At 42.7% G+C, this 24,698-nt stretch overlaps 2 protein-coding genes across 3 annotated transcripts in view; both read left to right on the top strand.

Moving 5' to 3' along the window:
- Dpy19l4 (dpy-19 like 4) overlaps window positions 1-6,135 on the top strand; it is a 56,753-nt gene extending 50,618 nt beyond the window's left edge. For both annotated transcript variants that reach the window (XM_038347424.1, XM_038347425.1), the window contains one exon: window positions 1,426-6,135. In XM_038347424.1, coding sequence (XP_038203352.1) covers window positions 1,426-1,590 — 165 coding nt within the window. In that variant the 3' untranslated portion in view covers window positions 1,591-6,135. The remainder of the gene's footprint in view (window positions 1-1,425) is intronic.
- Window positions 6,136-12,725: 6,590 nt separating this feature from the next.
- Window positions 12,726-24,698, top strand: part of Ints8 (integrator complex subunit 8) — a 47,376-nt gene continuing 35,403 nt past the window's right edge. The window contains exons 1-7 of the mRNA XM_038347236.2: window positions 12,726-12,981; window positions 14,170-14,344; window positions 17,136-17,276; window positions 17,513-17,584; window positions 19,104-19,155; window positions 21,343-21,525; window positions 24,423-24,530. Coding sequence (XP_038203164.1) covers window positions 12,852-12,981; window positions 14,170-14,344; window positions 17,136-17,276; window positions 17,513-17,584; window positions 19,104-19,155; window positions 21,343-21,525; window positions 24,423-24,530 — 861 coding nt within the window. The 5' untranslated portion in view covers window positions 12,726-12,851. The remainder of the gene's footprint in view (window positions 12,982-14,169; window positions 14,345-17,135; window positions 17,277-17,512; window positions 17,585-19,103; window positions 19,156-21,342; window positions 21,526-24,422; window positions 24,531-24,698) is intronic.

The following is a 24,698-nucleotide window of genomic DNA, read 5'->3' as shown; positions in this document are numbered from 1 at the left end:
GCAGTAGCTACACTGCGCACCTAGTAACCAAGGAGGCTGCAGGGGAGTCTGCGAGTCCCATAACCAGTGCCGATGGAAGTAGATGCTTTTACTCCTGCAGGACTTGAGGAAAAGATGAATAGATCACTCTGAGTTGTAGGGCAAATTCTGTCCAGGCTGTAGCCAGGATTTCTTTCTTTCCCCTTCTGAAATAATCGTGTTCGTCTTAATAAGCCAAGACGAGTTTGTAGGTGAAGAACTTATTTTCACATTCCCGTCTTTCAACATTGGAGAGGTGGCTCAGCATTTCCAGCCCCTCTTGCCCTCATCAGAAAACCCAGGTTCAGATCTCGGGCCGCACATAGCTGCTCACAACCTCCTGTACCTCAGCCTGAGGTGTCTGATGCCCTCTTCTGTCCTTTGAGCACACTGCATGCGTGCAGGGCACACATGGGGTCTCGTGGGGGGGGGGGGGGGCACATGCCCTTCATGCATCCAGTCAGTGTCCTCAGACACAACACACACAGAGATGAAATAAATCTTCAGCGTATTTCCCATTTTCATGTCTTCATGACCCAGTAAGCTTGCATTGTAAATTGATGTCTGTATTTTGAATATTCTCAGGGGTGCTTGGTAATGTGATTTTGGTTTATTGGTGATAGATTTTTTTTTCCAATTTTATTTTACATCTTGACTGCAGATCCACACCCCCCTCCCCAATCCACTCCTCTATTTCTGTTCAGAAAGGGGCAGGCTTCCCATAGGTATCAATAAAGCATGGCATATCAAGTTGCCTTTATGTTATTTTGGGGCCCACCTTTTTATTCTTTCTTTCATGTGTTGTCAGGCATGGGCTTGAGCTACTTTACTATTGGCATTGGTTGTCTGGTGTCTGGAATAGGTGTACAGTATTATAGACACAAGCAAGCATGGGGCAGCAGGCTGGCTTAGTGGGTTAAGGTTTGTGTTTCCAAGCCTGACAACCTGAATTCATCCCTAGCACTTCTAAAAGTTGTGTTCCCCCCCGACACACACACAGATATAATGGAAAACCCACAGGACTTAGGTTTAGCTGTGTCGTGGTGTCACGAGTGTGCGTGCCTACTAGGTGGCTGCATGGGGAGATGGTGTGTTAGTTTTCATCCTCAGAGCACTGGTGACAGGTGATAGAGACAGCGCCAGCTAAGTTAGTATTAAATCCTTTACACACTGCAGGTATTCTACGCTTATTTCTCAATCAGAGCTCAGGAGTTCAGTGGTCATGAGGACATAGAAAAGTCTTAAATTTGCTAAACAGCATGAGGTATTTTATAGTCATGTTTAGCAATGGTAATTTTCATATATATATATATATATATATATATATATATATATATACACTAGTACAAGGAATATAGTCCTCATAAATTTAGTAAGTTTTTTATATTGTTTCTTATTTTTTGATAGGTGCTTTGTGAAGAAGACAACAAATTAACCTTTTCAAAGTACGGACGGTTTTGTCATGAGGTCAAGATTAACTATTCTCCATATGTGAACTACTTCACTCGTGTGTACTGGAATAGGTCCTACTTCGTGTATAAGGTCAACACTGTGATCTCCTTCCAGTCTTGAGAAGAACAGAGCCTTTGCTTCAGAGACTGCTACTTGAAGTCACATGCAGGGTTCTGGACCTGCAAGGTGTCCTGCAGGGGGTGTGGATGTCTGAACTGCTGCTGCTCCTCCCACACCTGCTGCTGATTCCTGGGTTTACGGTTTTGTTGGAAGTAGATCAGATGTCGCTGTCTTAGTAAAATGTCAGATCCACCATGCTTTCTTCCTTAGTTCATGATTGAAGATTTCCTATTGCATCATCTCCTCATGAATCTTATCTATCATAATATTGATCTTTAATTTGGATATTTTTCAAGGTCAGTGTTTACTTCAAAAGCATAATTTTTAATAAGTACTTAGTGTGATTTAGTTCTATAGTAGAAGAGGAAATTCACAAAGCAAGTTTGTAACAGATGTGAATTTTTTACAATTAAAAATAATTTAAATGTTAGTTAAAATAGGTGACATTTAAATTAGAAGAGAAATAACATAAAGGAAAGTGATTCTTTTTATGATATTGTTCCTGTCATCTGCTGCTCGAGTGATCTAGCATATTCTTAGCAACACATAGGATGAATTAGTACTTGGATTATTTCATGGCTATTAAGTGATTGCCTTTCTCACTTATGCCCATTAAATGCCTAACAATTTAATCATGCTAAAACAACAACTTGTGTGTGTGTGTGTGTGTGTATGGACACAAATATGTACACACATGTACATACGTATGTATGGACATTTCAGAGAATTTTAGGGTTTTGTGGATGTGGAGTATACAGTCTAATCACTGTTTTCTTGGACGTATTAAGTGAAAATAATGAGCACTGACACAGTGATGGCAATGACACTGCCATGGGCACCGTTCTCTGGAGGTGGTGCAGATTTAAACACGCCTGTATAGAGGTGTATTGCTTATAAAGTATAGCCAACGAAGTGATGTTATTTATGAAACATCTTATGTTTAACAGTAAGAGCAAAGTGAGGATTAAATAAAATTTTCACCATTTCACATTATAAATGCTATATTTCTTTGTGTATTTGCACTTTTTTATCATTAAATTCTAAGCCAGGGCAGTGACTCGCACCATTAATCCCAGCATTTGGGAAACAGAGGCAGGCAGCTCTCTCTGAGTTCCACGACAGCCAGAGATACAGAGTGGAACCCTGTTTCAGGGAGGAAAAGAAAAGAAAAAAATTGTAAATTAATTTGGCCTTTTAAAGAGATTGAGGGTGGGTGAAGCCTGTAGAGAAACGGTTTGACTGAAATGAGTATTTGATTTTATGTTAGACAGTTGTTGAGTTCTCTACCTTATTTGTTAGCGTGCTGTGAAGTTACATTTTCAGAACTCTAAATTAGTACATTAGGAGGAAAATAATCTCTTTTCTTTCTGTAATAGATATGTACAGAAATATTTTTCTTTTTCAGGGATGTGTACTTAGAGTAACTTTAAGATACTTTATCATTGTGGACCATACCTTCTGGTCTAGCGTCTCAGGCTGACTCTGAGCACCTTGGTAGTCAGTAGTGGTTAGCATCAGGCTTTGTGAAAAATGACCAGGGCTCAAGTACACAATGAGTAGCCATTTGGTCATACTTAGGATCAAATCATGCAGAAGCCGGGCGTTGGTGGCGCACGCCTTTAACGAGCACTCGGGAGGCAGAGGCAGGCCTCTGTGAGTTTGAAGCCACCCTGGTCTACAATAGCTAGTTCTAGGACAGGCTCCAAAACTACAGCAAAACCCTGCCTTGAAAAACCAAAAAACAAACAAACAACAACAACAAAGCAAAACAACACCATGCAGAAGCAGCTTATATACTGTAAAGTACAAACCCTGTTTCCCTTGTAATACGAAATATTCAATTGAATTTTTACTGATATGGTAACGTGTGGGGTTTTAGTTTCTTTTTTTCCTGAAATAATAATTTGCTTTGCTCCTGTCAATATATTTCTTAAATAAACACAGAATTTCTTAATTAAAAGTTTATAGTTAGTCCCAGGCAAGGTGGTATACTCTTTATCCCCAGCTCTCAGGAGGCAGAGGCAGGTGGATCTCTGGGTTCCGGGCCAGCCTGTCTACAGAGAGAGTTCCTGGACAGCCACGGCTGTAGAGTGAGGCTCTCAGAAAACCAAAACAAAAAAAAGTTAAAGAGTTTATAATTAAATTTTCACTTGGAATCAACTGAACCAGACGTAAGCTTTATTGTGGCGGGTACACTGGCTGTGTCGGTAGGTCAGCGGCAGAGGCTCGAGTAGCGTACTCAAGGCCCTGAGTTCAGTCCCCGGCACTACCAGAAAAAAGACAAAAATGAAGGAAAGAGAAGAATAAAATGATAATGGTAGGTGTGAGAGATAAGTTGATTTACTTCTATCTTAATTGTCGCCAACACTAGAACATATTAAATGCTGAAAGCACTTAACTTTTTACTTAGTAACGTATAGAACAAGTGAAAAAATCTGCAAGTAGTAATAACATGGTGCCTCGCAGCCGTCAGGTTCAGCGGTGGAGCTGCGTCGGAGCAGCAGAGCTTGTGGGGTTGGGGTAGGAAGGAGTTCCTCAAAGAAACATAAAACAGTTTGCTCTTAGTATAACTAACCCATTGAAATAAGTGCCTTATGGTCTTTATTTCTAAATTCGTTTGATATTTCATATCGTATCAGCCACTTTCTTTCCCATAAGAAAGATTGGTAACTTTTGTGCATTGGTGAAATAGAGAAGGGCTGAGGAGGAAGCCCTGCCTGCAGTAGAGCGCTTCCTGAGATTAACCCCACTGTGCACCGCCACCATCAGCTTCAGTAGTGAGCACATCTGTGTCTCCTCACTAAGTCATCCAGCCTCTCGGGTGCCAAGTAGTCCACAAAGAGAGACTGAGCTGGTAAGGGATGTGATAGGACTCTGTGAGTTTAGTACTGTTCTTATGACTTGGCATCTGCATCATGGTGTTGGGCATTATACTGGCAGAGTCGTACAGTCTGTGTGTATGTCCTGTACTTCAGCACTAACTCAGCACACACAGGCACACACATGCGCACAGTCACACACGTGCGCACAGGCAAAAATGTGCACACAGGCTTTTCTTTCCCTGATTGTAACCCAGATTGCCAGTCGCCTCACTGTTCTGACTCTCCCATACCAGCCAGATTCAGTCAACAAAGAATGGAGAAAAAGAAGTGGAAGTGTTAACCATTTAGGCTGAAAAATATGCCTCAAACAGATTATTAATTTCTTGTATAACTCTGTTACTAAATTAGTTTTGAGAAATCTTTGGGGCCTCTTATTTTTGAACTGGTAATACATTTTGATGCCTCTTTTTGTATAAAAGTAGTATTTTTTTTCAGTTGGTGGAGTTTTTAACAGTTATGTAAATCAATCTTTTGGCAAATTTATTTTTAATGCATGAATGTTTCAAGGACATGTGCTGCTAATTCTGTATATTTAGGAACCTTTTTTTAAGCTAATAATTACTTTCTAATTTATATCAGTATATCCTTTCTTCGTTTATCCCTCTTTTAACATTTCTAGTCTTGCTGTGTTTGGTGGTGCACACCTGTGATCACAGCACTTGGGAGATAGAGACAGAAGGGTCAAGTGTTCAAAGTCATCCCCAGCTACATAAATGAGTTTGAGGCCAACCTGGGTTGCATGAGCCCCTCTGTAAAGAAAAAAAATTCAAAAATTAAATGCAGAATCTCTATTGTTGTCATTTGCTAATAGCATTTAGACTCAATATGTATTAGAATTCTGGCTCTGGTCTGGTGGGATGACACTCAACATTTAATCACAGCACTCGGGAGGCAGAGGCAGGAGGATCTCTGAGTTGGCGGCCAGCCTGGTCTACAGAGCTAGTTCCAGGACAGCCAAGGCTATACAGAGAAACCCTGTTTCCAAAAATCAAAAACAAAAAAGAATTCTGACTCTGTAAATTACAAGAAAAATCAAACAAGTTCTTACTTAAATTACTGAGTTTTTTTAATGTATAAGGTTAATGCTTTAAATAAGATTAGATGCAATGTTACAAAGGAATATATATGATACTTTATTTTCTAAATAATAAAGTTGCTTTTGTAATAAAATGTACATGTCAGAGCCAAATGTGTTGAATTTAGTATAAAGGTTTCATTGCATTTGTTTCTGCTTCTGTCTCCTAGAATTATAATCTTGACATGTAGAATACTGTGTGCAATTCTATGAGAAATAGACTTTACTTGTGATTGTTATCTATATTTTGTGAAATGATGACATAACATAAACCTTCAGTATCTAATATAATACCCGTCTCTGTTTTAAGCCAATGCCTCCTACAGCTGTTAACAGCAAATAGAGGTGTGGGTGGTCTCTGAGTCCGTCTACAGTGTGTGTATGTAGAGTAACTGTGTTCTTCCTGCAACTAAGTTACGTTGCCAAAAAAGTGTAAAATGTCAGTAAATACAAATGCTTTAAAAGAGTTTCCTAGAAATAGTTTTATTCCAGATTTTGTAGCATTAATATCCTTTTATCAATAATGAAGTTCTTTTGTGCTCATTTACCCTCATTTTGTCTTCTTAATAAAACTTCTCAGAATTTTAAGCTGTCTCTTACTCATACTTGAACTTCTTGAACTTTCTTTTTTTTTTTTTTGGTTTTTCGAGACAGGGTTTCTCTGCGGCTTTGGAGCCTGTCCTGGAACTAGCTCTTGTAGACCAGGCTGGTCTCGAACTCACAGAGATCCGCCTGCCTCTGCCTCCCGAGTGCTGGGATTAAAGGCGCGCGCCACCACCGCCCGGTTTTGAACTTTCTTGTAAATTTGTTGAGATATAATTAATGCATCATACTACTCACTCATTTAAGTGTACAATTGCTGTGAGGGCTCCTCCTGCTCTAAGATACCAGCCCACTTGGGCGTGGCCAGCTGCTAGACTCTGTTCCTGCTCCCCGTTCGTGCAGAGGATTATGATCTACGAGAGTGATCTGTAAGTCTCCCCTAAATAAATAACCCATTACTATATGTACTTCTGAACTAATGTGGGATTATTTTGTAACTTCCACCATCCTCTGGTGCCCATGTGGATCCGAACTCTACACTTAACCAGTCCACAGCCCAGAACATCTCCCGCCCCCACCCACATGGCTTGCTTTTATCCACTAAGTGTTTTTTTTGTTTGTTTGTTTGTTTTATAACCTCCCCCACCACAGCAGAACTAAGTGCATGTCGCTACTTGGAAAATTTCCCAAGCTTGCACACATCTCCCCCCACACACACACTGCCACGATCCCTGCCGTATGGCGACTTGCGCAGTTTCTGGTTTTTGCTCCCTGCCCGTCAGTTCTGGGCTTCTTGCTCCATGTACAGAATTGATTTAATTGCCTTTAATTTGTCAAGCAAAGCGTATTTCTCAGTATTTACCCAACACAAGGCGAGAAAATCAGAGCGGCTCAGGACTTCATGGCACCAGGTTGTGCTGCTGGTGCCACCACAACACCTGCTAGACAATTAACTTTATTACACCTAAAATAAATTACCAGACCTCATAACATAATATAAGGTAAATATTTTATTAATTAATAAATCAATCTTGAAAGTTTTATTATGACAGACAATATTACTACAGAATTTTAGTGACTTTTTTGCTAATACTATGGATTGTATTCTGCAAGGTATATATGGTTATTGTGTTACATTCATTTATTGGATATTGGGACTCAGTTTTTTTCTTCATATTATATCCTTAATAAAATGTTATTTCAAGGAAGAGGCTAAAATTTTAGAACAACAGGGAAAAGCAAAATGACTTGAGACTTCCCAAGACGGAACTCTTGGTGAGGGCCCTTGTGCTGACCCACAGGCTCAAGTGATTTACGATGAACAAATCTTGTCCCTATGCCACAAAGCAGCCTTAAATGCTTGGGACATGATTCAAGAACTAGGAAAATCAATTTTTTTAATTTATTTTTATTTATTTATTTTTTTTTTAGGAAAATGAATATTATACCAGGGTTAAACAGGGCCAGAGAGAAGCCATTAGTGACTTTTTACAAAGATTAACTAAGGCTGTACAAATAGTAGTAACAGACCCAGATGCTAGATGAGTACTTATTGCATCTCTGGCTTTTGAAAATGCCAACTTAGAAAGCAAAAAGATACTTGGACCTTTAAAGTTCAGATCAGCAACAGTGGATGAATGGATCCTGCATACAATGAACATTGAGACATTTGACTATAATATGAAATCTTGGGTAGGAGAAGCGATTTCCAAAGGTATAAGGAGACATCAAAATGCCAAATCTTTTAATTGTGGTAGAATAGGAGATCTGATAAGGGATTGTAGACAAGGAATTTCTAGGAATGATATCTCCTCTGGAAATGGCAAATATAGGAGGACTTAGCCTTCAGGTATATGTAGAAGGTATGGCAAAGTCCAACATTGGACCAATGAATGCAGATTAACAAAAGACAGACAAGGCAACCTGATACTATTGGGAAACTCCTTGAGTGACCTCTCGCAGACTCCCAAGTCAAGAGTGGTTCAGTCATTCCCAGTCAGTGTAGAGAACATGTCTCACCAGGAAAATTAAAAAATCCAGAGCTGTAAAAAAAAAAATACTGTTCTGGATGATGGAATAAACATGGAGAATGAATCAAAAGTTCCAATAGGAAATATGAAACATATATTCTGGAAGACTCCTGTAAATGATCAAAGACCAAAGCTAAGAGTGCATAAAAATGGCATTGCAATTGTGGGTTTGATTGACGTGGGTGCAGATGTGTGTGTCATTACTCCAGAATCTTGGCATCCAAATTGGCCTCTTCAAGAGGGAGATGTTCAATTACTAGGAATTGGAACCCTATCTCAAGTGAAAAAAAGCACAAGATGGGTTGAATGCATAGGATCAGAAAGACAGAGAGGAAGGCTGAGGCTGTATGTGGCTAATATTGCAGAGAATTTATGGGGTCATGACCTGCTGTAGCATGGAATACCCAGATTAACATTCCTGCAGTTCCAGAAACTCATAATTCTGAGTAGGATATTATAAGGCACTATACACAAAGGCCACTAGCCATTCAGATTGTACAAGAACACAAAGTAACTTGCAAACCTTTAGAGGTACCAACAGCCTTACCTTTAAAATGGTTATCTGAGAAACCAATATGGGTTAAGCAGTAGCCTCTAGCTGAAGATAAGTTGCAAGCTCTAGAACAGCAAGTACAGGCAAATAGATGATCACCATATAGAAGAATCAACCAGCCTTTGGAATTCTCCTGTATGTTTGTTAAAAAGAAATCTGGGGGGCTGGAGAGATGGCTCAGAGGTTAAGAGCATTGCCTGCTCTTCCAAAGGTCCTGAGTTCAATTCCCAGCAACCACATGGTGGCTCACAACCATCTGTAACGGGGTCTGGTGTCCTCTTCTGGCCTGCAGGCATACACACAGACAGAATATTGTATACATAATAAATAAATAAATATTAAAAAAAGAAATCTGGTAAATGGAGAATAGTGACAGATCTAAGAGCAATTCAACCTATGGACCCTCTACAATCTGGAATTTCTCTGCCTTCTCTATTACCAAAAGAATGGCCTCTTATAGTTATTGATTTAAAAGATTGTTTCTTCGCCATGCCTGTACAGGGAAAGGGCAGAGAATAATTGTCTTCACCATGCCTCCTTATACTAATTCTCCGCCTACCGGGCAGTCTTGGGCGGATGAGTCCTGTGGCATTCGGGGCCCAGGTGCTTCACTGGAGTCAGGGCGGCAGCTGTAGACTGTTTCAGAGAGACTACAACAGGAAAATCCCAAACGCGCTCAGAGGCTTGGGGGGAAAAGGAAAGAAAGCCTAGCCTGATGGGACAGGAGCTCCATGTGCAGCTCTGGCCTGTACCTAAAAGGCTTTTTTTCTGTGTGAATTTGTTCCCCAAATGTTGGGTGCCAATTGTAGCTTGAATAATAAAAACCCAGAGACAGATATTGAGGTTCAACCTGAATATCAGAAAAGCCAATAGAGAACTCTTACCTCTATGAAATCTTCAGATTGAAAGAGAGTTTATGTCTCATCCCACCTTAATTGCCTCTCTAGTGCTGGGATTAAAGGTGTGCACCACCACTGCTTGGTCTCCATGGCTAACTAGTGTGGCTGCTGGGATTAAAGGAGTATGCCCCCACTGCCCAGCCTGTATGGATAACCAGTGTGGCTGTTTTGCATTCTGATCTTCAGGCAAGCTTTGTTTATTAAAATACAAATGAAATATCAGTACACAGTTCCCTTCACACAGTTTTTATTTTTGTTGCTACTTCATAAATGTAATTTTGCTACTGTTATGAATCCTGATGTCAGTGTCTGTGTTTTTCAATAGTCTTAGGCAACCCCTGTGAAAGGGTCAGTTAACCCTCAAAGGGATCATGACCCATAGGCTTGGAACCACTGCTCTGGACATTACTAATTTGGGGCTCACAGTGGAGACTAAATAAAATTTCAGGCTATTACCTTCTCCTGGAGGAGCTAAGCCTGGTTTCTTATCTGTAGTTCTCTTTGCATATCTACATCATTCTCTCCTCTTCATAGACCCACTTTCCTCTTAAAATTCTTATTTACTTTTTAAAATGTTACGTGTGTGAGGAGCGTTTGCCTGCATGGATGTCTTCGTACCACATGTGTGCAGTTAGGCAGTTAGGGCACAGTGCTTTCTAGAGCTGGAGTCGCAGAGGTTTTGAGCCACCATGGGGGAGCTGGCAGGCAAGAACAGGTCCTCCTTTTCTTTTCTTCTTTTCATTTATTTATTTATTATGTATACAATATTCTGTCTGTGTGTATGCCTGCACGCCAGAAGAGGGCACCAGACCCCATTACAGATGGTTGTGAGCCACCATGTGGTTGCTGGGAATTGAACTCAGGACCTTTGGAAGAGCAGGCAATGCTCTTAACCTCTGAGCCATCTCTCCAGCCCCTCTTTTCTTTTCTTTTCTTTTCTTTTCTTGGCTTTTGACTTTGGTTTTTGGGGGATGATAAAGGGATAATATAAGAATTTGAACCTAGAACCACGTACATGCTAAGCAAGTGGTCTACCACTGAGCTACAGCCTCCGCTCCAACTTCTAAGTCCAGGGTCCACCATAGCTGGTATTGGTCTCTGAGCGCTTTAATTAGTCTGATGGAGGCTTGTGGCTAAAAATACCATAGACTGTATCCCAGGCAACGAGCTGTTTGTCTTTGGGTCAGGTGATTCCTTCTCTTGGGAGTCAACAACTTCTGAATGGCTAGAGTTTGACAGGGCGTTAGAAGTTTTGTACTTCTAGCCTGGTTACAACCACCCTGGAGTTCCCAGTTAGAGCTGAGTCTCTCCTAATTCATGTTTATTTGCAAAACGGAGGTAGCTCTTTGGTTAGTGGGTGCTTGCTGAAGCTGCTGTTTCAGCACCCAAGTTTCTAGTTTCCCCTGACAGCCTGGTGACTCCTCTCTACATAGTGCATTTTCCTTAATACAGGCTGCATAGAATGAGTCTAAACCAAAGATAATTAATTAGTCTTCTATTAGTTATTTTTTTAGTGCTAAGAATCTAACCCAGAGACCTAGGACAGAGAGGGCCTGAGGAAAGAAGCTCTACTGGGAACAGAAGCCAAGAGCAAATCCAGTCCTGGGACACTGGTGGGTCAGGATTAAGCACACACCTTCAATCCCAGCACTTGGGAGGCAGAGGTAGGCAGATCTCTGTGAGTTCTAGGCCAGCTACACACCTCCTCCACCAAGGCCACACCTCCCACTCCTTCCCAAACAGTTCCACTAATTGAGATCCACAGATTCAAATATATGAACCTATGGGGGCCATTCTCATTCAAACCACCACAAAGGCCATTGCGGAACCCTCTGTGGAGCTATCTTAGGGTTTCTATGACTGTGATAAAACAGCATGACTGAAAACAAGTGGGGAGGGAGAATTTATTTTCGTTTACAATCCATAGCCCAGTCAATCTCTGGGAAATCAGGACGGGAACTCAAACAGCACGGGAACCTATATGAAGGAGCTGATGCAGATGCCTTGGAGGAGTGGAGTTTTCTCTCTTGTTCCCTATGGCTTGCCCAGCTTGTTTCCTTATACACAGATGGAGGTCTGTGTAGGCACCATCTCCAGTGAGCTGGGCCCACCCACATCAATAACGAATCAAGAAAATGTAGTACAGATTTACCAGAGATCTTGCAGGGACATTTTCTCAACCGAGGATCCCAAATGACACTACTTACTTCAAGTTGGCATAAAACTAACCAGGACGGTGGGCCAGTAGCACCTGTGGGCAGTATTTAAGATCTTTATTTTTGAGCTGGGCATGGTGGCCCTAATCCCAGCACTGAGGCAGCAGAGGCAGGAGGATATGTGAGTTTGAGGCCAGCCTGGTCTACATAGGAACTTCCAGTGCTCGTCAGACTCTGTCTCGGAGTGCTTGCTGCTCCTGTCCAGGACCAGAGTTCAGTTCCCAGGAGATCTGTCACAGTCTTGTACCTCCAGGGTGCACATACGTGGATGAAAAACAATGTTCAATTATTTTATGTATGTGGGTGTTTTGCCTGCTTGTATGCCTGTGCCACCCAAGTGAACCTGATGCCCGAGAGAGCAAGAAGAAGGTTCAGGTACCCTGGAGCTGCAGTTACAGACTTTTGTGAGCGCTCATGTACGTGCTTGGGAATTGATCTTGAGCAGCGTGGAAGAGAGGCCAGTGTTCACTTCTAAGCCATCTATCTTCAGCTCCTGACAGGGTTTCTCTGTGCAGCCCTGGCTGTCCCAGAACTTACTAAGTAGACCAAGTTGACCATGAACTCAGAGATCCACCCGCCTCTGCCTCCAAAGTGCTGGCTCCAAAAATAAATCTTAAAAAAACAAGGGGTGGGTGACCAAGATCTGTATTCTCTGATTTTGTCTGTAGTTGAGATATAGGCTCTACTGTGTAGCCAAGGCACACAACTAGATCTGGTTCCGTTTCTCTGACTACGAAGCCATCGAAGTCGCTTTATTTTCTCAGTGAGGAGCTCACAGGAGACCTGGAAAGCCCCTGAGAGTCGAGCTTCACCGTAAGACAACGCCAAGGCAGCGCGGGGGCGGAGCGATCTCGTGATCCCGCCCCTTTCCTCTGAATTCCAGCAGCGATTGGTCGAGAGCGCGGCGATTCGCGAATCCGGGGCGGGGCTCGGGCAGGTCCCGCCGCCATCTTGAGTCGTGCCAGGCGTCCGGACGTTCCGAGCGGATCTGGGGGGACCCAGGCCTCCGGCGGGGGTCAGGTTGGAGCCCGGAGGCTCTGGGAGCGGCGGCGGCGGGGGCAAGATGAGCGCGGAGGCGGCGGACCGGGAGGCGGCCACCTCCAGCCGGCCCTGCACCCCGCCGCAGACCTGCTGGTTCGAGTTCCTGCTGGAGGAGTCGCTGTTGGAGAAGCATCTGCGCAAAGCCTGCCCGGGTGAGCGGGCCCCTGCGGGCGGCGGGCTGCGGGCGGGCGTGGTCCCCGGCCGCTGCGATCCCGGGCGGCTGCGGCCTGGCGGGCGCGGCTGAGTCCGGCTGCACGGATCCCGGACCGCGGCCGCCGCCGCCGCCGAGCGTCTGAGGAGAGCTCCAGACAAGGCTTCTCCCGTCTGCCGTGGTCCTCAGGGCCCACGCTGGGGCCGCTTCGCTGCAGTCGCACTGCCCCGGAGCCTGGCTCCGTGAGGGGAGAGCGGAGGAAGCCATCCGTCCGGCGCTGCCGGCTCGGAGTCAGCTCCAGCCTTAGGTTTTTGTCTACTCAGCCAGGGCATTGTGCTGCGCTTCGTTGTATGACCCCGAATGAAGTAAAATAAAATCCCCGAAAGCAGGAACTGCTGTGCAGTCGCCTGGTGGCTGTTGGATAGGGATACCAGTGCTTGCATGAATGTTTCTGGGTAAGAGCCATGCTGTTTCCTGGCATTTCTGGAAAGATACAACGTAAACTTCAGTTTGCTCAGTTCTAATGCAAATTTGGCCTTACTTGTAGGTGACTACTTTGAAAATTTGGCATCGTTAGGCAGGCAGTTTTATGTGTAGAGCTTTCTTATTGGCACATTGTTTAAAGCGTCCAGTGCTCTTAGAGCTTTCTTATTGGCACATTGTTTAGGGCTTGCAGGGTGCCAAGCCTCTACTTAGCTTTTTATATTACTTACCTTACTTAGTGAAGTCTTCATGTTCTGTGATGTAAGAGGGAATTGCCTCTACTTTTCCTTGTGGGGAACAGTGGCAGAGACATAACTAAATAAAAGACCCCTAGTTGTCAAAACAGTAGTTCTGCAGCCGGCATTTCGTTCCTCTAATTAACCCTGTCCTAGGGTGAACTGTGAACCTGTAATTCTTCTAGAGAAATGCTTTGTTCTGAACTAACTTTCTTGATCTCTTCCTTCTCCCACTCCCTCCCTCCAGTATTGGGAATTGAACTTAGACCCTCTTGCATACTCGGCAAACTGGCAACCACTGAGCTGCAGCTTTCCCTTTTACCGGTCTTCCAGAAGCTGTCAGCAATGTTGTGTCCCTGCCCCACCCCTCGAACTGGCAGATCCCCCTGCTGGCATCACCCGCTACAGTGACTCCTTTTGTATGTTTATAATGAAACCTAAGAATTCATTTTCTTTCTTTTAACTCCTAGATCCTGCACCAGTACAGCTTATAGTTCAGTTTTTGGAGCAGGCTTCCAAACCTTCAGTCAATGAGCAAAACCAAGTCCAGCCTCCTCCTGATAACAAGAGGAACCGAATCCTAAAGCTTCTTGCTCTTAAGGTTGCTGCGCATTTGAAGTGGGATTTAGACATCCTGGAGAAAAGGTGGGAGTTTGAACAGCGTTCCACTGGACACTGTAGATGCTGTGCTTCTGTCTGTATGCTAGTGTTCTTCTCACAGCGACTTCAATTAGTTTTCTGCATGTTCATGGCAAATAATTCAAGCATTTTAAAAAAGATATAAGAAAGTGTTTAAAACTAGATGTGTGTGTAGTTGTAGCATCTTGAGATTAAGGCAGTAGATTCCCGGGAGCTCATAGTTTAGAGACCAGACTGGACAGTGAGGGCTTACTCACACCGTCCTGCCCAAACAAAGCAGGGACTTGACAGGATCATTTGAATAGTAGATGAACCACCTTTAAAGTTTAGATGTTTTCTTTTTTTTTTTGGTTTTTTTTTTTTTTGTTTTTCGAGACAGGGTTTCTCTGCAGCTTTTTTAGAGCCTGTCCTGGAACTAGCTCTTGTAGACCAGGCTGGCCTGGAACTCACAGAGATCCGCCTGCCTCTGCCTCCCGAGTGCTGGGATTAAAGGCGTGCGCCACCACCGCCCGGCTAAGTTTAGATGTTTTCTGTCAGTAACGAGGAAGGACTTCCCTCCCTCTTACTGAAAAGTGAAGTCAGGGCCTCAGGGGTCCTAGGCCAGGTTTTCCTGTGAGGCTGTAGACTAAGCTGATTATTACCAGAGGTGCGGCAACAGGAGAAAATCCAGACTGCGATGGTCACGAGTGTTTCAGTTGATCTAAATAATCGGAGGCGATGAGTAGATTAGTGATCAGTGTAACGGATGATTTACTCTTAGATCATTTGGTTAGTGTCAGTTCCTCCTTCCCATACTGTTAGTTAGCATTAATGCTGGAATCTGCGTTTATTTACTTACAAGCAAATGCCTTCAAAGCGGTGTTTGGAAAGTTATTTGCTTTCATTCTTTCATAATTGAAAAAAAAAGAGACACTGAGGAATTTATACGGAAGTAACATTTTAGGGTGACCTTTGTCCTCGTTTGCCCAGTGTCTTGTTTACTGGGCCAGAGACCAAACTTAGACCTCAGTAGTGCTAGGGACACACTACCACCACGCTGCCCACCAGCCTTCCTTCTTTTTATTAGTTTTTTAACAAAACTATTATTATTATTATTATTATTATTATTATTAGTGTTTTTTTTTTTTTTGAGACAGGATTTCTTTGTGAATAGCTCTGGCTGTCCTGGAACTCGCTCTGTAGACCAGACTGGCCTCAAACTCACAGAGATCCGCTTGCCTCTGCCGCCCATTGCTGGGAGTAAAGGCCTGCTGCTGTTTTGTTGAGAAAATTTATATGAACATTTTTTTTAGATTTTATTTATTTTATGTTTATGAATGCTTACCTTCATATGCACATATGTGTGTGACCATGTGAGTGCCTGGTGCCTTCATTGGTCAGAAGGTCAAATTCCCTGAAGTGGAGTTATGGATGGTTATGAATCACTGCATGAGTGCTGAGAATCCACCTAGGTCCTCTGGAAGAGTAACAAGTGCTCTGACCACTGAATAGCCTCTCCAGTATGCAGAGGATCTGTGTAGCCCACTCAGACCCTGAACTGGCTATGTAATTGAGGAGGATCTTGCTTTTCCCTCCCAACGTGCTGGGATTATTCATATCATACTTTCTACGTTTTTAAATAATGTTATCATACCCTGTATAATGTTTTCATTTATTTCTTCGAGTAATGTAATATTAACTAGTTTGATATGGTGGTGTGTAATTCATAATCCCAGCACTTGGGAAATTGAGGGAAGAAGAGCCAGTGGTTCAAGGTCAGTCTGAGCCTTTTAGCTAGAACCAATCTCGATTCCATACTTCCCCTACAAAACACTACACAGTATCATTAACTGTTCCTCATTGACACTAATTTAGCTTGTTTCCGGTTCTCTCTCTCTTTGTGTACACACACACACACACACACACACACACATGCATACATACATGTGTGTGTGTAGTTGGTTTTTTCAAGGTAGGGTTTCTCTGTTGTCCTGGCTATCCTAGAACTCATTGTAGATCAGGCTGGCCTCTAATTCAAAGAGCTGCCTGCGTTTGCCTCCCTGAGATTAAAGGCATATGTCACCACCACAAGGCCTTTTTATTTACTTTAATTAATTTATTTTATGTATATGGGTGTTTTGACAGCATGTGTGTCTGTCCGTGCACCACATATGTGCCTGGTGCCCTTGGAAGTCAGAAAAGGGCTTCTGATCCCCTGGGACTAGAGTTACAGACTGTTGCTAACCACCATGTGGGTGCTGGGAGCTGAACCTGGGTCCTCTTTAAGAATAGCCAGTGCTCTCAAAACCACTGAGCCACTCTCTAGCTGCTGTTGGCAGTTTTCTACCCTAATAATCTATCATGTCTTAAATGTTTTTGTCTAAGCATGAGTTCACTGTGCAGCCCAGGCTGCCCTCATTTTTGCAGGTGTGGTGACTACACCTGTTAAGCCAACACCTTGGAGGCCAAGATGGGCAGTTGCCTGTTTGAGGCCAGCCTTGTTTGCATGGCAGGCCCCTCTTTGAAAAAAGGAAGGGTAAACATTTTAGATGGGATCTGAAATCTTTAAATTTGGGACGTAGGTAAGAGTGGAAATGAAAGACTGATCACTGGTTGCACAGTTAAAGGTGTGTGGGTCTGTGCTCAGTGTGGGTTTTGCCACTTTTGTATTGTGAAAGCCCACAGTAAAAAGTCTTGAATCTACCAGGTAGATAGATCTGCAGATGCGATCCTTGAACAGCGTAGTTATTTCTACTCATAGTAGGGTTCGTATTCTCTGTGGCTTGTGCACCTAACGCGCCTCTCTGCTTCTCTTAAGCCTGTCTGTGCCGGTGCTGAACATGTTGTTGAACGAGCTGCTGTGCATCAGTAAAGTTCCCCCTGGGACCAAGCATGTGGACATGGATCTGGCAGCCCTCCCCCCAACCACGGCCATGGCGATCCTCCTCTACAACAGATGGTGAGCAGCCTCCTGCCTTGCACGCTGCCGTTCAGGGCCATGCTTTTGAGGACCTCCTTTTGTTCAGGAATCTCTCTAGGCATCTTTGGAACTGTGCACCTGGAAGTGGAGACATTTTTATATATGGCTATGTAGACAAAAAGAACACTGCTGAAACTGGGGATGAAATCTAACATTTGTTAAGTTATACTTGTTATGATTGAACTGACTTTTTATTGTTTCCCTCTTTTCTTTAGGGCAATTAGAACAATTGTTCAAAGCAGCTTTCCTGTCAAACAGGCGAAACCTGGGCCTCCTCAACTAAATGTGTGAGTTGTGACACGTTGTGATTTAAGGCGTCTTTCATTGTGATTTAAGGATGTTGTCCAGAGGTCATAGAGCAGAGAGAGGATGGAGGAGTGACTGAAGAATTTTTCCATGTAACTAAGTTGTCTTTCATGTGTATTAGTTTTGTACCTGGGGAAATTAATGTTGGTGTTAACAGTACAAAGTTGATGACAAAAGCCTGATGTAATATGGAGATTTAAATCCTGTTCATAAATTCTTGGTGGCCCTCATCCCACCCGGGAGCTGGACAGCATAGTTAACTGGATGTGAGTGGAATTGCTTACTCACACTTCAGAACAGAATAGACTTACTTATGGCCTAGGTTTCAATGGTTAGCTGCTATCTTTGGGACTTGGGCCAAACTGCAGTTGAAGGAAGCTTCTGTCAGTGCAGATGATTTTTACTTCATGAGTCGGGATGCCAAGGAAGAAAGGATGGAGCAGGGCTAATAATTACCCCAGGGGTACACCCCAGTGTTCTGCCACCTGCTACTTCTTTCACTTCCAGAGGTCAGCAGTACATCCCAGAAGAGCCATCTGTGGAGTGGGACCTCTTAAGAAAACTGCCAGTATTTAAGTAGCAGTAAAATGCTAGGACATAAAAAAACCACATTCTTTGTAATGTGACACATTCTCTATTGCTATTTTTTTATTTTTGGTGTTTTTGAATAGGATTTCACTATTTACTTAGTTCTGGCTGGCTTAGAACTCAATAATATAGACCAGGCTGGTCTTAAACTTGCAGAGATCCTCCTGCCTTTGCTTTTTGAGTGCTAAAATTAAAGACTTGTGCTACCATGCCCAGCTTCTATGCCTATTTTTTTTTAAGATTAAATTTTATTTTTATGTTGCTGAGAATTTTCCCTACATGTATGTAATTGCACCATGTACATGCCTGGTGCCTTAGGCCAGAAGATTCGGATCCCTGGGACTTGAATTATGGTAGGTTGTGAGCCACCATGTGGGTACTGGGACCCGAACCCCAGTCTTTTGGAAGAACAGCCAGTGCTTCTAACCACTGAGGTGTCTTTCCAGCCCCCTCTGTGGCTCTTCTTTAAATAAATGAGCTTCTGTTGTCAATAATCTCTATTACTCTTTTTGTTTCCTTCCCTCCTCCTCTTTTCTCCTTCGTCTTTCTTTCTCCTCCTCCAATAGGAGCTGGTAGAATTTTGTAGCTTGATTAGCCTTGAAACTCCTAGTCCTTCTGTCTCCACTGTTCAAATGTTGGGATTATAGGTGTGTGTTATGCTTAGCTAGTTTTACTCCTAAAGGAAAGGTTAGGAGTTTTAGGTAAAGCAATTGAGGAGATCCTGATAAGTTAATGATCATCATAATAATCCGTGCTTTTATTTGTTTAAACAAACAAACAAAAAAACCTGTTAGCTGTTATCGTTTAAAAAAATATAAGCTTCATGCTGAAGAATGATAGCCTTACATTTAGACTTCTGCAGTCTTGCCTTGAGAATTGTATCTCAGTGCTCTTGCATCTTTGTTTCTTTAGCATGAATCAGATGCAGCAGGAAAAGGAGCTAACAGAAAACATTTTGAAAGTGGTGAGTACTGGCAGTCACTGCAGTGTCAGGGTAGCAGGGAGAAGTGTGTCTCTGATCTTAGCTTTGGGAGTGTTACAGAGGGCTAAGCACTGCGGTGGGGTTTTCTGTAAGCATTTAAGAAGGGGTGTGTGTGCGTGTGTGTGTGTGTGTGTGTGTGTGTGTGTGTGTGTCTTGCTTTTATGAGACTGTTTTATCATGTAGCCCTGCGTGGCCTCAAATTTTCCACGTAGTCAAGATGTCTCTAATTCGTTAGCATCCTTCCTCCGCCTCACAAGTGTTAAGATTACAGACACTTGTTACCATTACTTGGCCTAAATTGTACAGTTTTCAACACTATCGGCACAATACTTTATCATTAGTTCTTTTGTTGAATAGCTTATCATATTTTAACAGACATTGTTTAAGACATGTTATGCTTAGCTAATATTGTTAAAGTTTTTTTTGCCTTCTTTTGGTTTTTTGAGACAGGGTTTCTTTGTTCTGGCTGTCCTGGAACTTGCTTTGTATATCAAGCTGGCTTCGAACTTACTGAGATCCACCTGTCTCTTCCTCCCGAGTGCTGGGATTAAAATTGTGCACCACCATCACCCGGCTAAAGACATGATTTTTATTGGACTAGGAGGTGGCTTAGTTGGTAAAGCTCTTGCTGTTTAAGCAAAGAACCTGAGGTTGATTCTCAGCTCCCATATGAAAGCCAGATGCATTAGTGTGCCTGTCTGTGGTCCCCCACTGGAGAAATTGAGACAGAGGGGTTCTGGTTCCACTGGTAGTTTTTCTGTGTGGATTGCTGAGCTCCAGGTTCATTGTGTCTTATCAGAAAGTAAAATGCCTTGACGTGCATGCACTCGTGTGTGCACACAGTCATACATACAATGCCGGATGTGGTTCTGTACACTGAGTTCCCAGTACTCTGGAGGTAGAGGGAGGAAGATCTGGAATTGAAGGCCATCCTCAGGTATGTAGCAGGTTTGAGGCTAGCTGGGCTACATACGGGCTGGCGACATAGGTAATTTGGTAGATTGCTCATGTAGCCTGCACAGAGCCCTGAGTTTGAGACCTAGTACTGCATACGCTGGCAGCAGTATGTCTGGCACTGGGCAGGTAAAGCCATGAGGATCAAACATTCAAGCTCACCCTCAACTACATAAGAAGGCCAGCCCTGTCTCAAGAAAAAAAGAAACACTAAGAAAATAAAAAAGTTGATTTTTCGATTATTTTATACTCTTTGTAGTTCTCAAAATTTATAGCATGACAGGGAGTGACTGAGAGGAGAGGAGAGAGGGAAACTGTGGCTAGGATTTAAGATAATTAATTAATTAAAAAAATTCACAGCAAATGTGGAAAACAAAAGACTGTCAGAAAATTATAGCAAATCTTGAATGTGTGCATGTGTGTGCTTGCTAGGCTCACGCCCAAGGCCTGCCAATGCTGGGCAGTGCTGTACCTCTGAGCTGTATGCTACATGTTACCCCATAGTGCTTTTGTAATGATTCTTACATTTTTAGTATTTTCATTTGTTTGTGGCTGTACGTATGTCTGTCTGTGTCTGTGTGTGCGTGAGTGTAGGTGTCTGCAGAGGCCAGAGGTGCCAGATCCCCTATGGAGCTGGAGTTATAGGTGGTTGTCACCTAATGTAGGTTCTGGTACTTAAACTCAAGCCCACTGGAAGAGGAATAAATGCTTAACTGCTAAGCCAGCTCTCCAGTACCCCATATTTATTATTTAATCTCCTCAATGTAAAAGAAATGGGAGATTATGTATAATCTCTGTAAGTATTTAACATCAAAGTGTTCTGAAGAAGGTAGGGTATAAGTATCAAAAAGTAGGAATAAAAGAAAAAAATCATACCTATGTGAAACAAATACACAGTAGGGTTTGTAATATTTTGAATAGAGAAGCAAAAAGCCTGTGTCGTATAGTTGCTGTGTAGTGCCTAGCAATACAACTTTGCATAGTAAAGTGTAAATTAGAATCAAATAGTGCAGATCTTTCCTGTATTTTGTTTCTAATTTACAACAGAACGTACTGTATTTTTAATATTTAAGATTATTACTTTAGCAAATAATTGTACCTGTTGAAATATCTCCTGTTTTAGTACATGAAGCTACTAAATATTCTGTAAAAATGTTTTGGTTATTATAATCAGTTACTGTTGTTACAGTTTCATTTGTGTATTGAATTTTGTAGCTAAAAGAACAAGCTGCTGATTCTATTTTGGTCCTGGAAGCAGCCCTGAAATTAAACAAGGATCTGTGTGTTCACACTATGAGAACTCTAGACTTACTGGCAATGGAACCAGGCATGGTGAATGGAGAAGCAGAGAGTTCTACAGCTGGGTTGAAAATCAGAACTGAGGAGATGCAATGCCAGGTATTTCTTTCTTTACTTAGCCAGTATATTGGAAATTGCATGTAAGACCTTGATATTTTTGTTAGATGTATTTCTGTGATTTTGATATGAGTACTTTTTTCTTTTTTAAATAAATGAGTTCATTAATAGAAAGGTTGGTCTGGAACTTGCTTTCCTTTAGATCAGGACTTGCCTTGAATTTATGACCCTCTTGCATTAGCCTCTTAAGTGCTGGGGTTATTGGCAATGCACCACCATATATAATCTATTAGATTTTTATTGGCAGTTATATCTTAGAAGTTTTTTCCCCCCTAAGATAGGGTTTCTCTGTGTAACATTCCTAGTTGTCTTGGAACTCACAGAGTCGGCCTGCCTCTGCCTCGTGGCTGCTGGGATTAAAAGCGTGCGCCTCCGCTGACTGTTATCTTAGAAGTTTTATAGGCCTATACTTGAGATTTTTCTAAAGGAAACGAAAGGAAAATTTTATGGAGCCTATTATTTTCGAAGCAGTTTCTGAATTGTTTTGCAGTACTTTCCTTTAGGAATGTAGTTAAATTCCCCAGAAGACAACAAAAACTAATGTTGTGTCAGGCTGAAAATGAAGGCCTCCAGGCCAGATAATTGACTCTGTAAGGACCTCGTCTGTTTCTCTGACTTTGGGCCCCTATACATCCTTTGGCAGTTTTCAGTTTTAGTCAGGCATGGTAGACACACCTGTCATTTCCAGCACCCAGGAGGCAGAAGCAGAGATTGAGGCTACCCTGGTCTTCAGAGTGAGTTCCCAGACAGCCAAGGCTATAGAGAAACCCTGTCTCAAAAAAAAAAAAAAAAAAAAAAAAAAACTGTTGCAAGGAGAGCCAGGACAATAGAAATTTTAAAGCATTCATTGATTACCTTTTTAGGGCCAGAATCCATTAATGTATTATTTTTGTTTTTAAGACATGATCTATAGCCGGGCGGCGGTGGCGCACGCCTTTAATCCCAGCACTCGGGAGGCAGAGGCAGGCGGATCTCTGTGAGTTCGAGGCCAGCCTGGTCTACAAGAGCTAGTTCCAGGACAGGCTTCAAAGCTACAGAGAAACCCTGTCTCGAAAAACCAAAAAAAAAAAAAAAAAAAAAAAAAGACATGATCTATATAGCCCTGGCTGGTCTGGAACTTATTGCGTAGACTAGACTGGCCTCAAACTCACAGAGATCCGCCAGCCTCTGCCTTTTGAGTGCTGGGATTAAAGGTCTGCACCCCCATGTCTGTCTAGATCATAATTTTCAAGGCTACTGCATTTGTACAAACACTGGCATCTTTTCCCTAGTTCCTATTCTGAGAAGAGGTAGAAAGAAGACTGTTGTAAAGGGTGTCCTTTTGGGATTGGGAATAGCTGAAGGCAATCATCTGTTGAAGATAGGATGAGAATTTATGAGAGGGCGCTTCAATAAGACGTCAGTGACAGTTAAACCTCAGCTCTGGGTTGGTGCTCTCTGCTTTCTCATGTCACCCCTCTGCCCACTGGAGTTCTGAGGAGCTTCCTGGATTAAGTCAGACTTGAAATCAGTAGCGAGCAAGGCCATCAGTCTAAGACAAGGTTCTTGGCAGCTGGTGATTCAGTTGGGTTGGTAGAGTGCCTGTTTAGCGAGCAGAGTCCTAGATGTGAAGGTGGAATGGCTTCTCATCCCAGCTCACGCGTGTGGAAGCGAAGTGTCAGCTTCAAGGCCATCTTAAACTGCTTACTGAGTTTGAGAACCTGCCTCGGAGGGAGGGAAAGGAGACACTGTAGGTGGGAGAGGTGTTCTTAGAAAATGTGTACATTCTGCAGTTAGAAATACAGCCAAGAAATCCTTATAACACCACAGTCATTTCTGTCTCCATTTAGTCTGTCAGGGTAGACACTTGTCCTCGTCCCTTTGGTGGACTGGTCCCACCTCTGTGCAGCTGAACACTTTTTAGGTATTGCCTTTTTAGCTTGTCTGGCAGGAATGTTGTACAGATGTATGATACACTTATTGTAGACTGAGTCAGGAGCTTATAAGTTGAAGGAGTGGGTGTCGTAAAGAAGTTGGCAGGCAGCGGCTGTGACAATAGCTGCAGTGTCGGGGCAGTGTGCGGAGTGCTGGTACCTGTGGGTCACTAGTGTATTTTGGCATCTAATGTGGTATTGCCCCTGCAGAAGTTTTGATTTGGCTTTTGTCCCCTTTCCTTCTCTTGTTTTTCTGACTCAATTCTTTGACCTTCCAAATAATTTTGTAAGTTATAAGGAACCCTTTAGTTTAGTTTTTGGCTTAAATCAAAGTTATTGTCTATTAATATTTCTTCTGATTATGGGTTTTACTTGTCTTTTTTTCTGTTTTCCTGCCATTATACATCAATTTGAGATAGGCCTAGTGGTTGAGGCCTTTAATCCCACACTCAGGAGGCAGAGGCAGGTGGATCTCCGTGAGTTCCAGGACAGCCAGGGCTACACAGAGAAACACTGTCTCAAAACAAACAAGATAAATGGATAAATAAATTTGATTTTTATCAACTTTTTTTACTTGTTTTTGGAGACAGGGTTTCTCTGTGTAGCTCTGGCTGTCCTGGAGCTTATTTTTTTTTAAAGATTTATTTATTTATTTATTATGTATACAACATTCCTTCCATGTGTGCCTACAAGCCAGAAGAGGGCACCAGATCCCATTATAGATGGTTGTGAGCCACCATGTGGTTGCTGGGAATTTTACTCAGGACCTCTGGAAGAGCAGTCAGTGCTCTTAACCTCTGAGCCATCTCTCCAGCCCCTGTCCTGGAGCTTATTAAGTAGACCAGGCTGACCTGGAGATCACAGAGACCCGCCTGCCTTTGTCTCCTGAGTGCTGGGATTAAAGGTGTGTGCCACCTTTGCTTGGCTTGTCAATATTTTAAGCAAATTGTTTTGTTATCATTTCAGGTGTGTTATGATTTAGGTGCAGCCTACTTCCAGCAAGGCTCTACAAATTCAGCTGTCTATGAAAATGCCAGAGAGAAATTCTTTAGAACTAAAGAACTAATTGCAGAGGTGAGTACAGCCATAAATGATGCATGGTATTTGGTCCCTTAAGCCTATATGGTTTGTTTGTTTGTTTGGTTATTTATTAATTATGTATACAATGTTCTGTCTGTGTGTATGCCAGAAGGCCAGAAGAGGACACTAGACCTCATTACAGATGGTTGTGAGCCACCATGT

Source organism: Arvicola amphibius, chromosome 11 (genome assembly GCF_903992535.2).
Source record: "Arvicola amphibius chromosome 11, mArvAmp1.2, whole genome shotgun sequence".
NCBI lineage: Eukaryota > Metazoa > Chordata > Mammalia > Rodentia > Cricetidae > Arvicola > Arvicola amphibius.
Note: the sequence above shows the minus strand (reverse complement) of the source record. Positions and strands in the feature narration are given on the sequence as shown.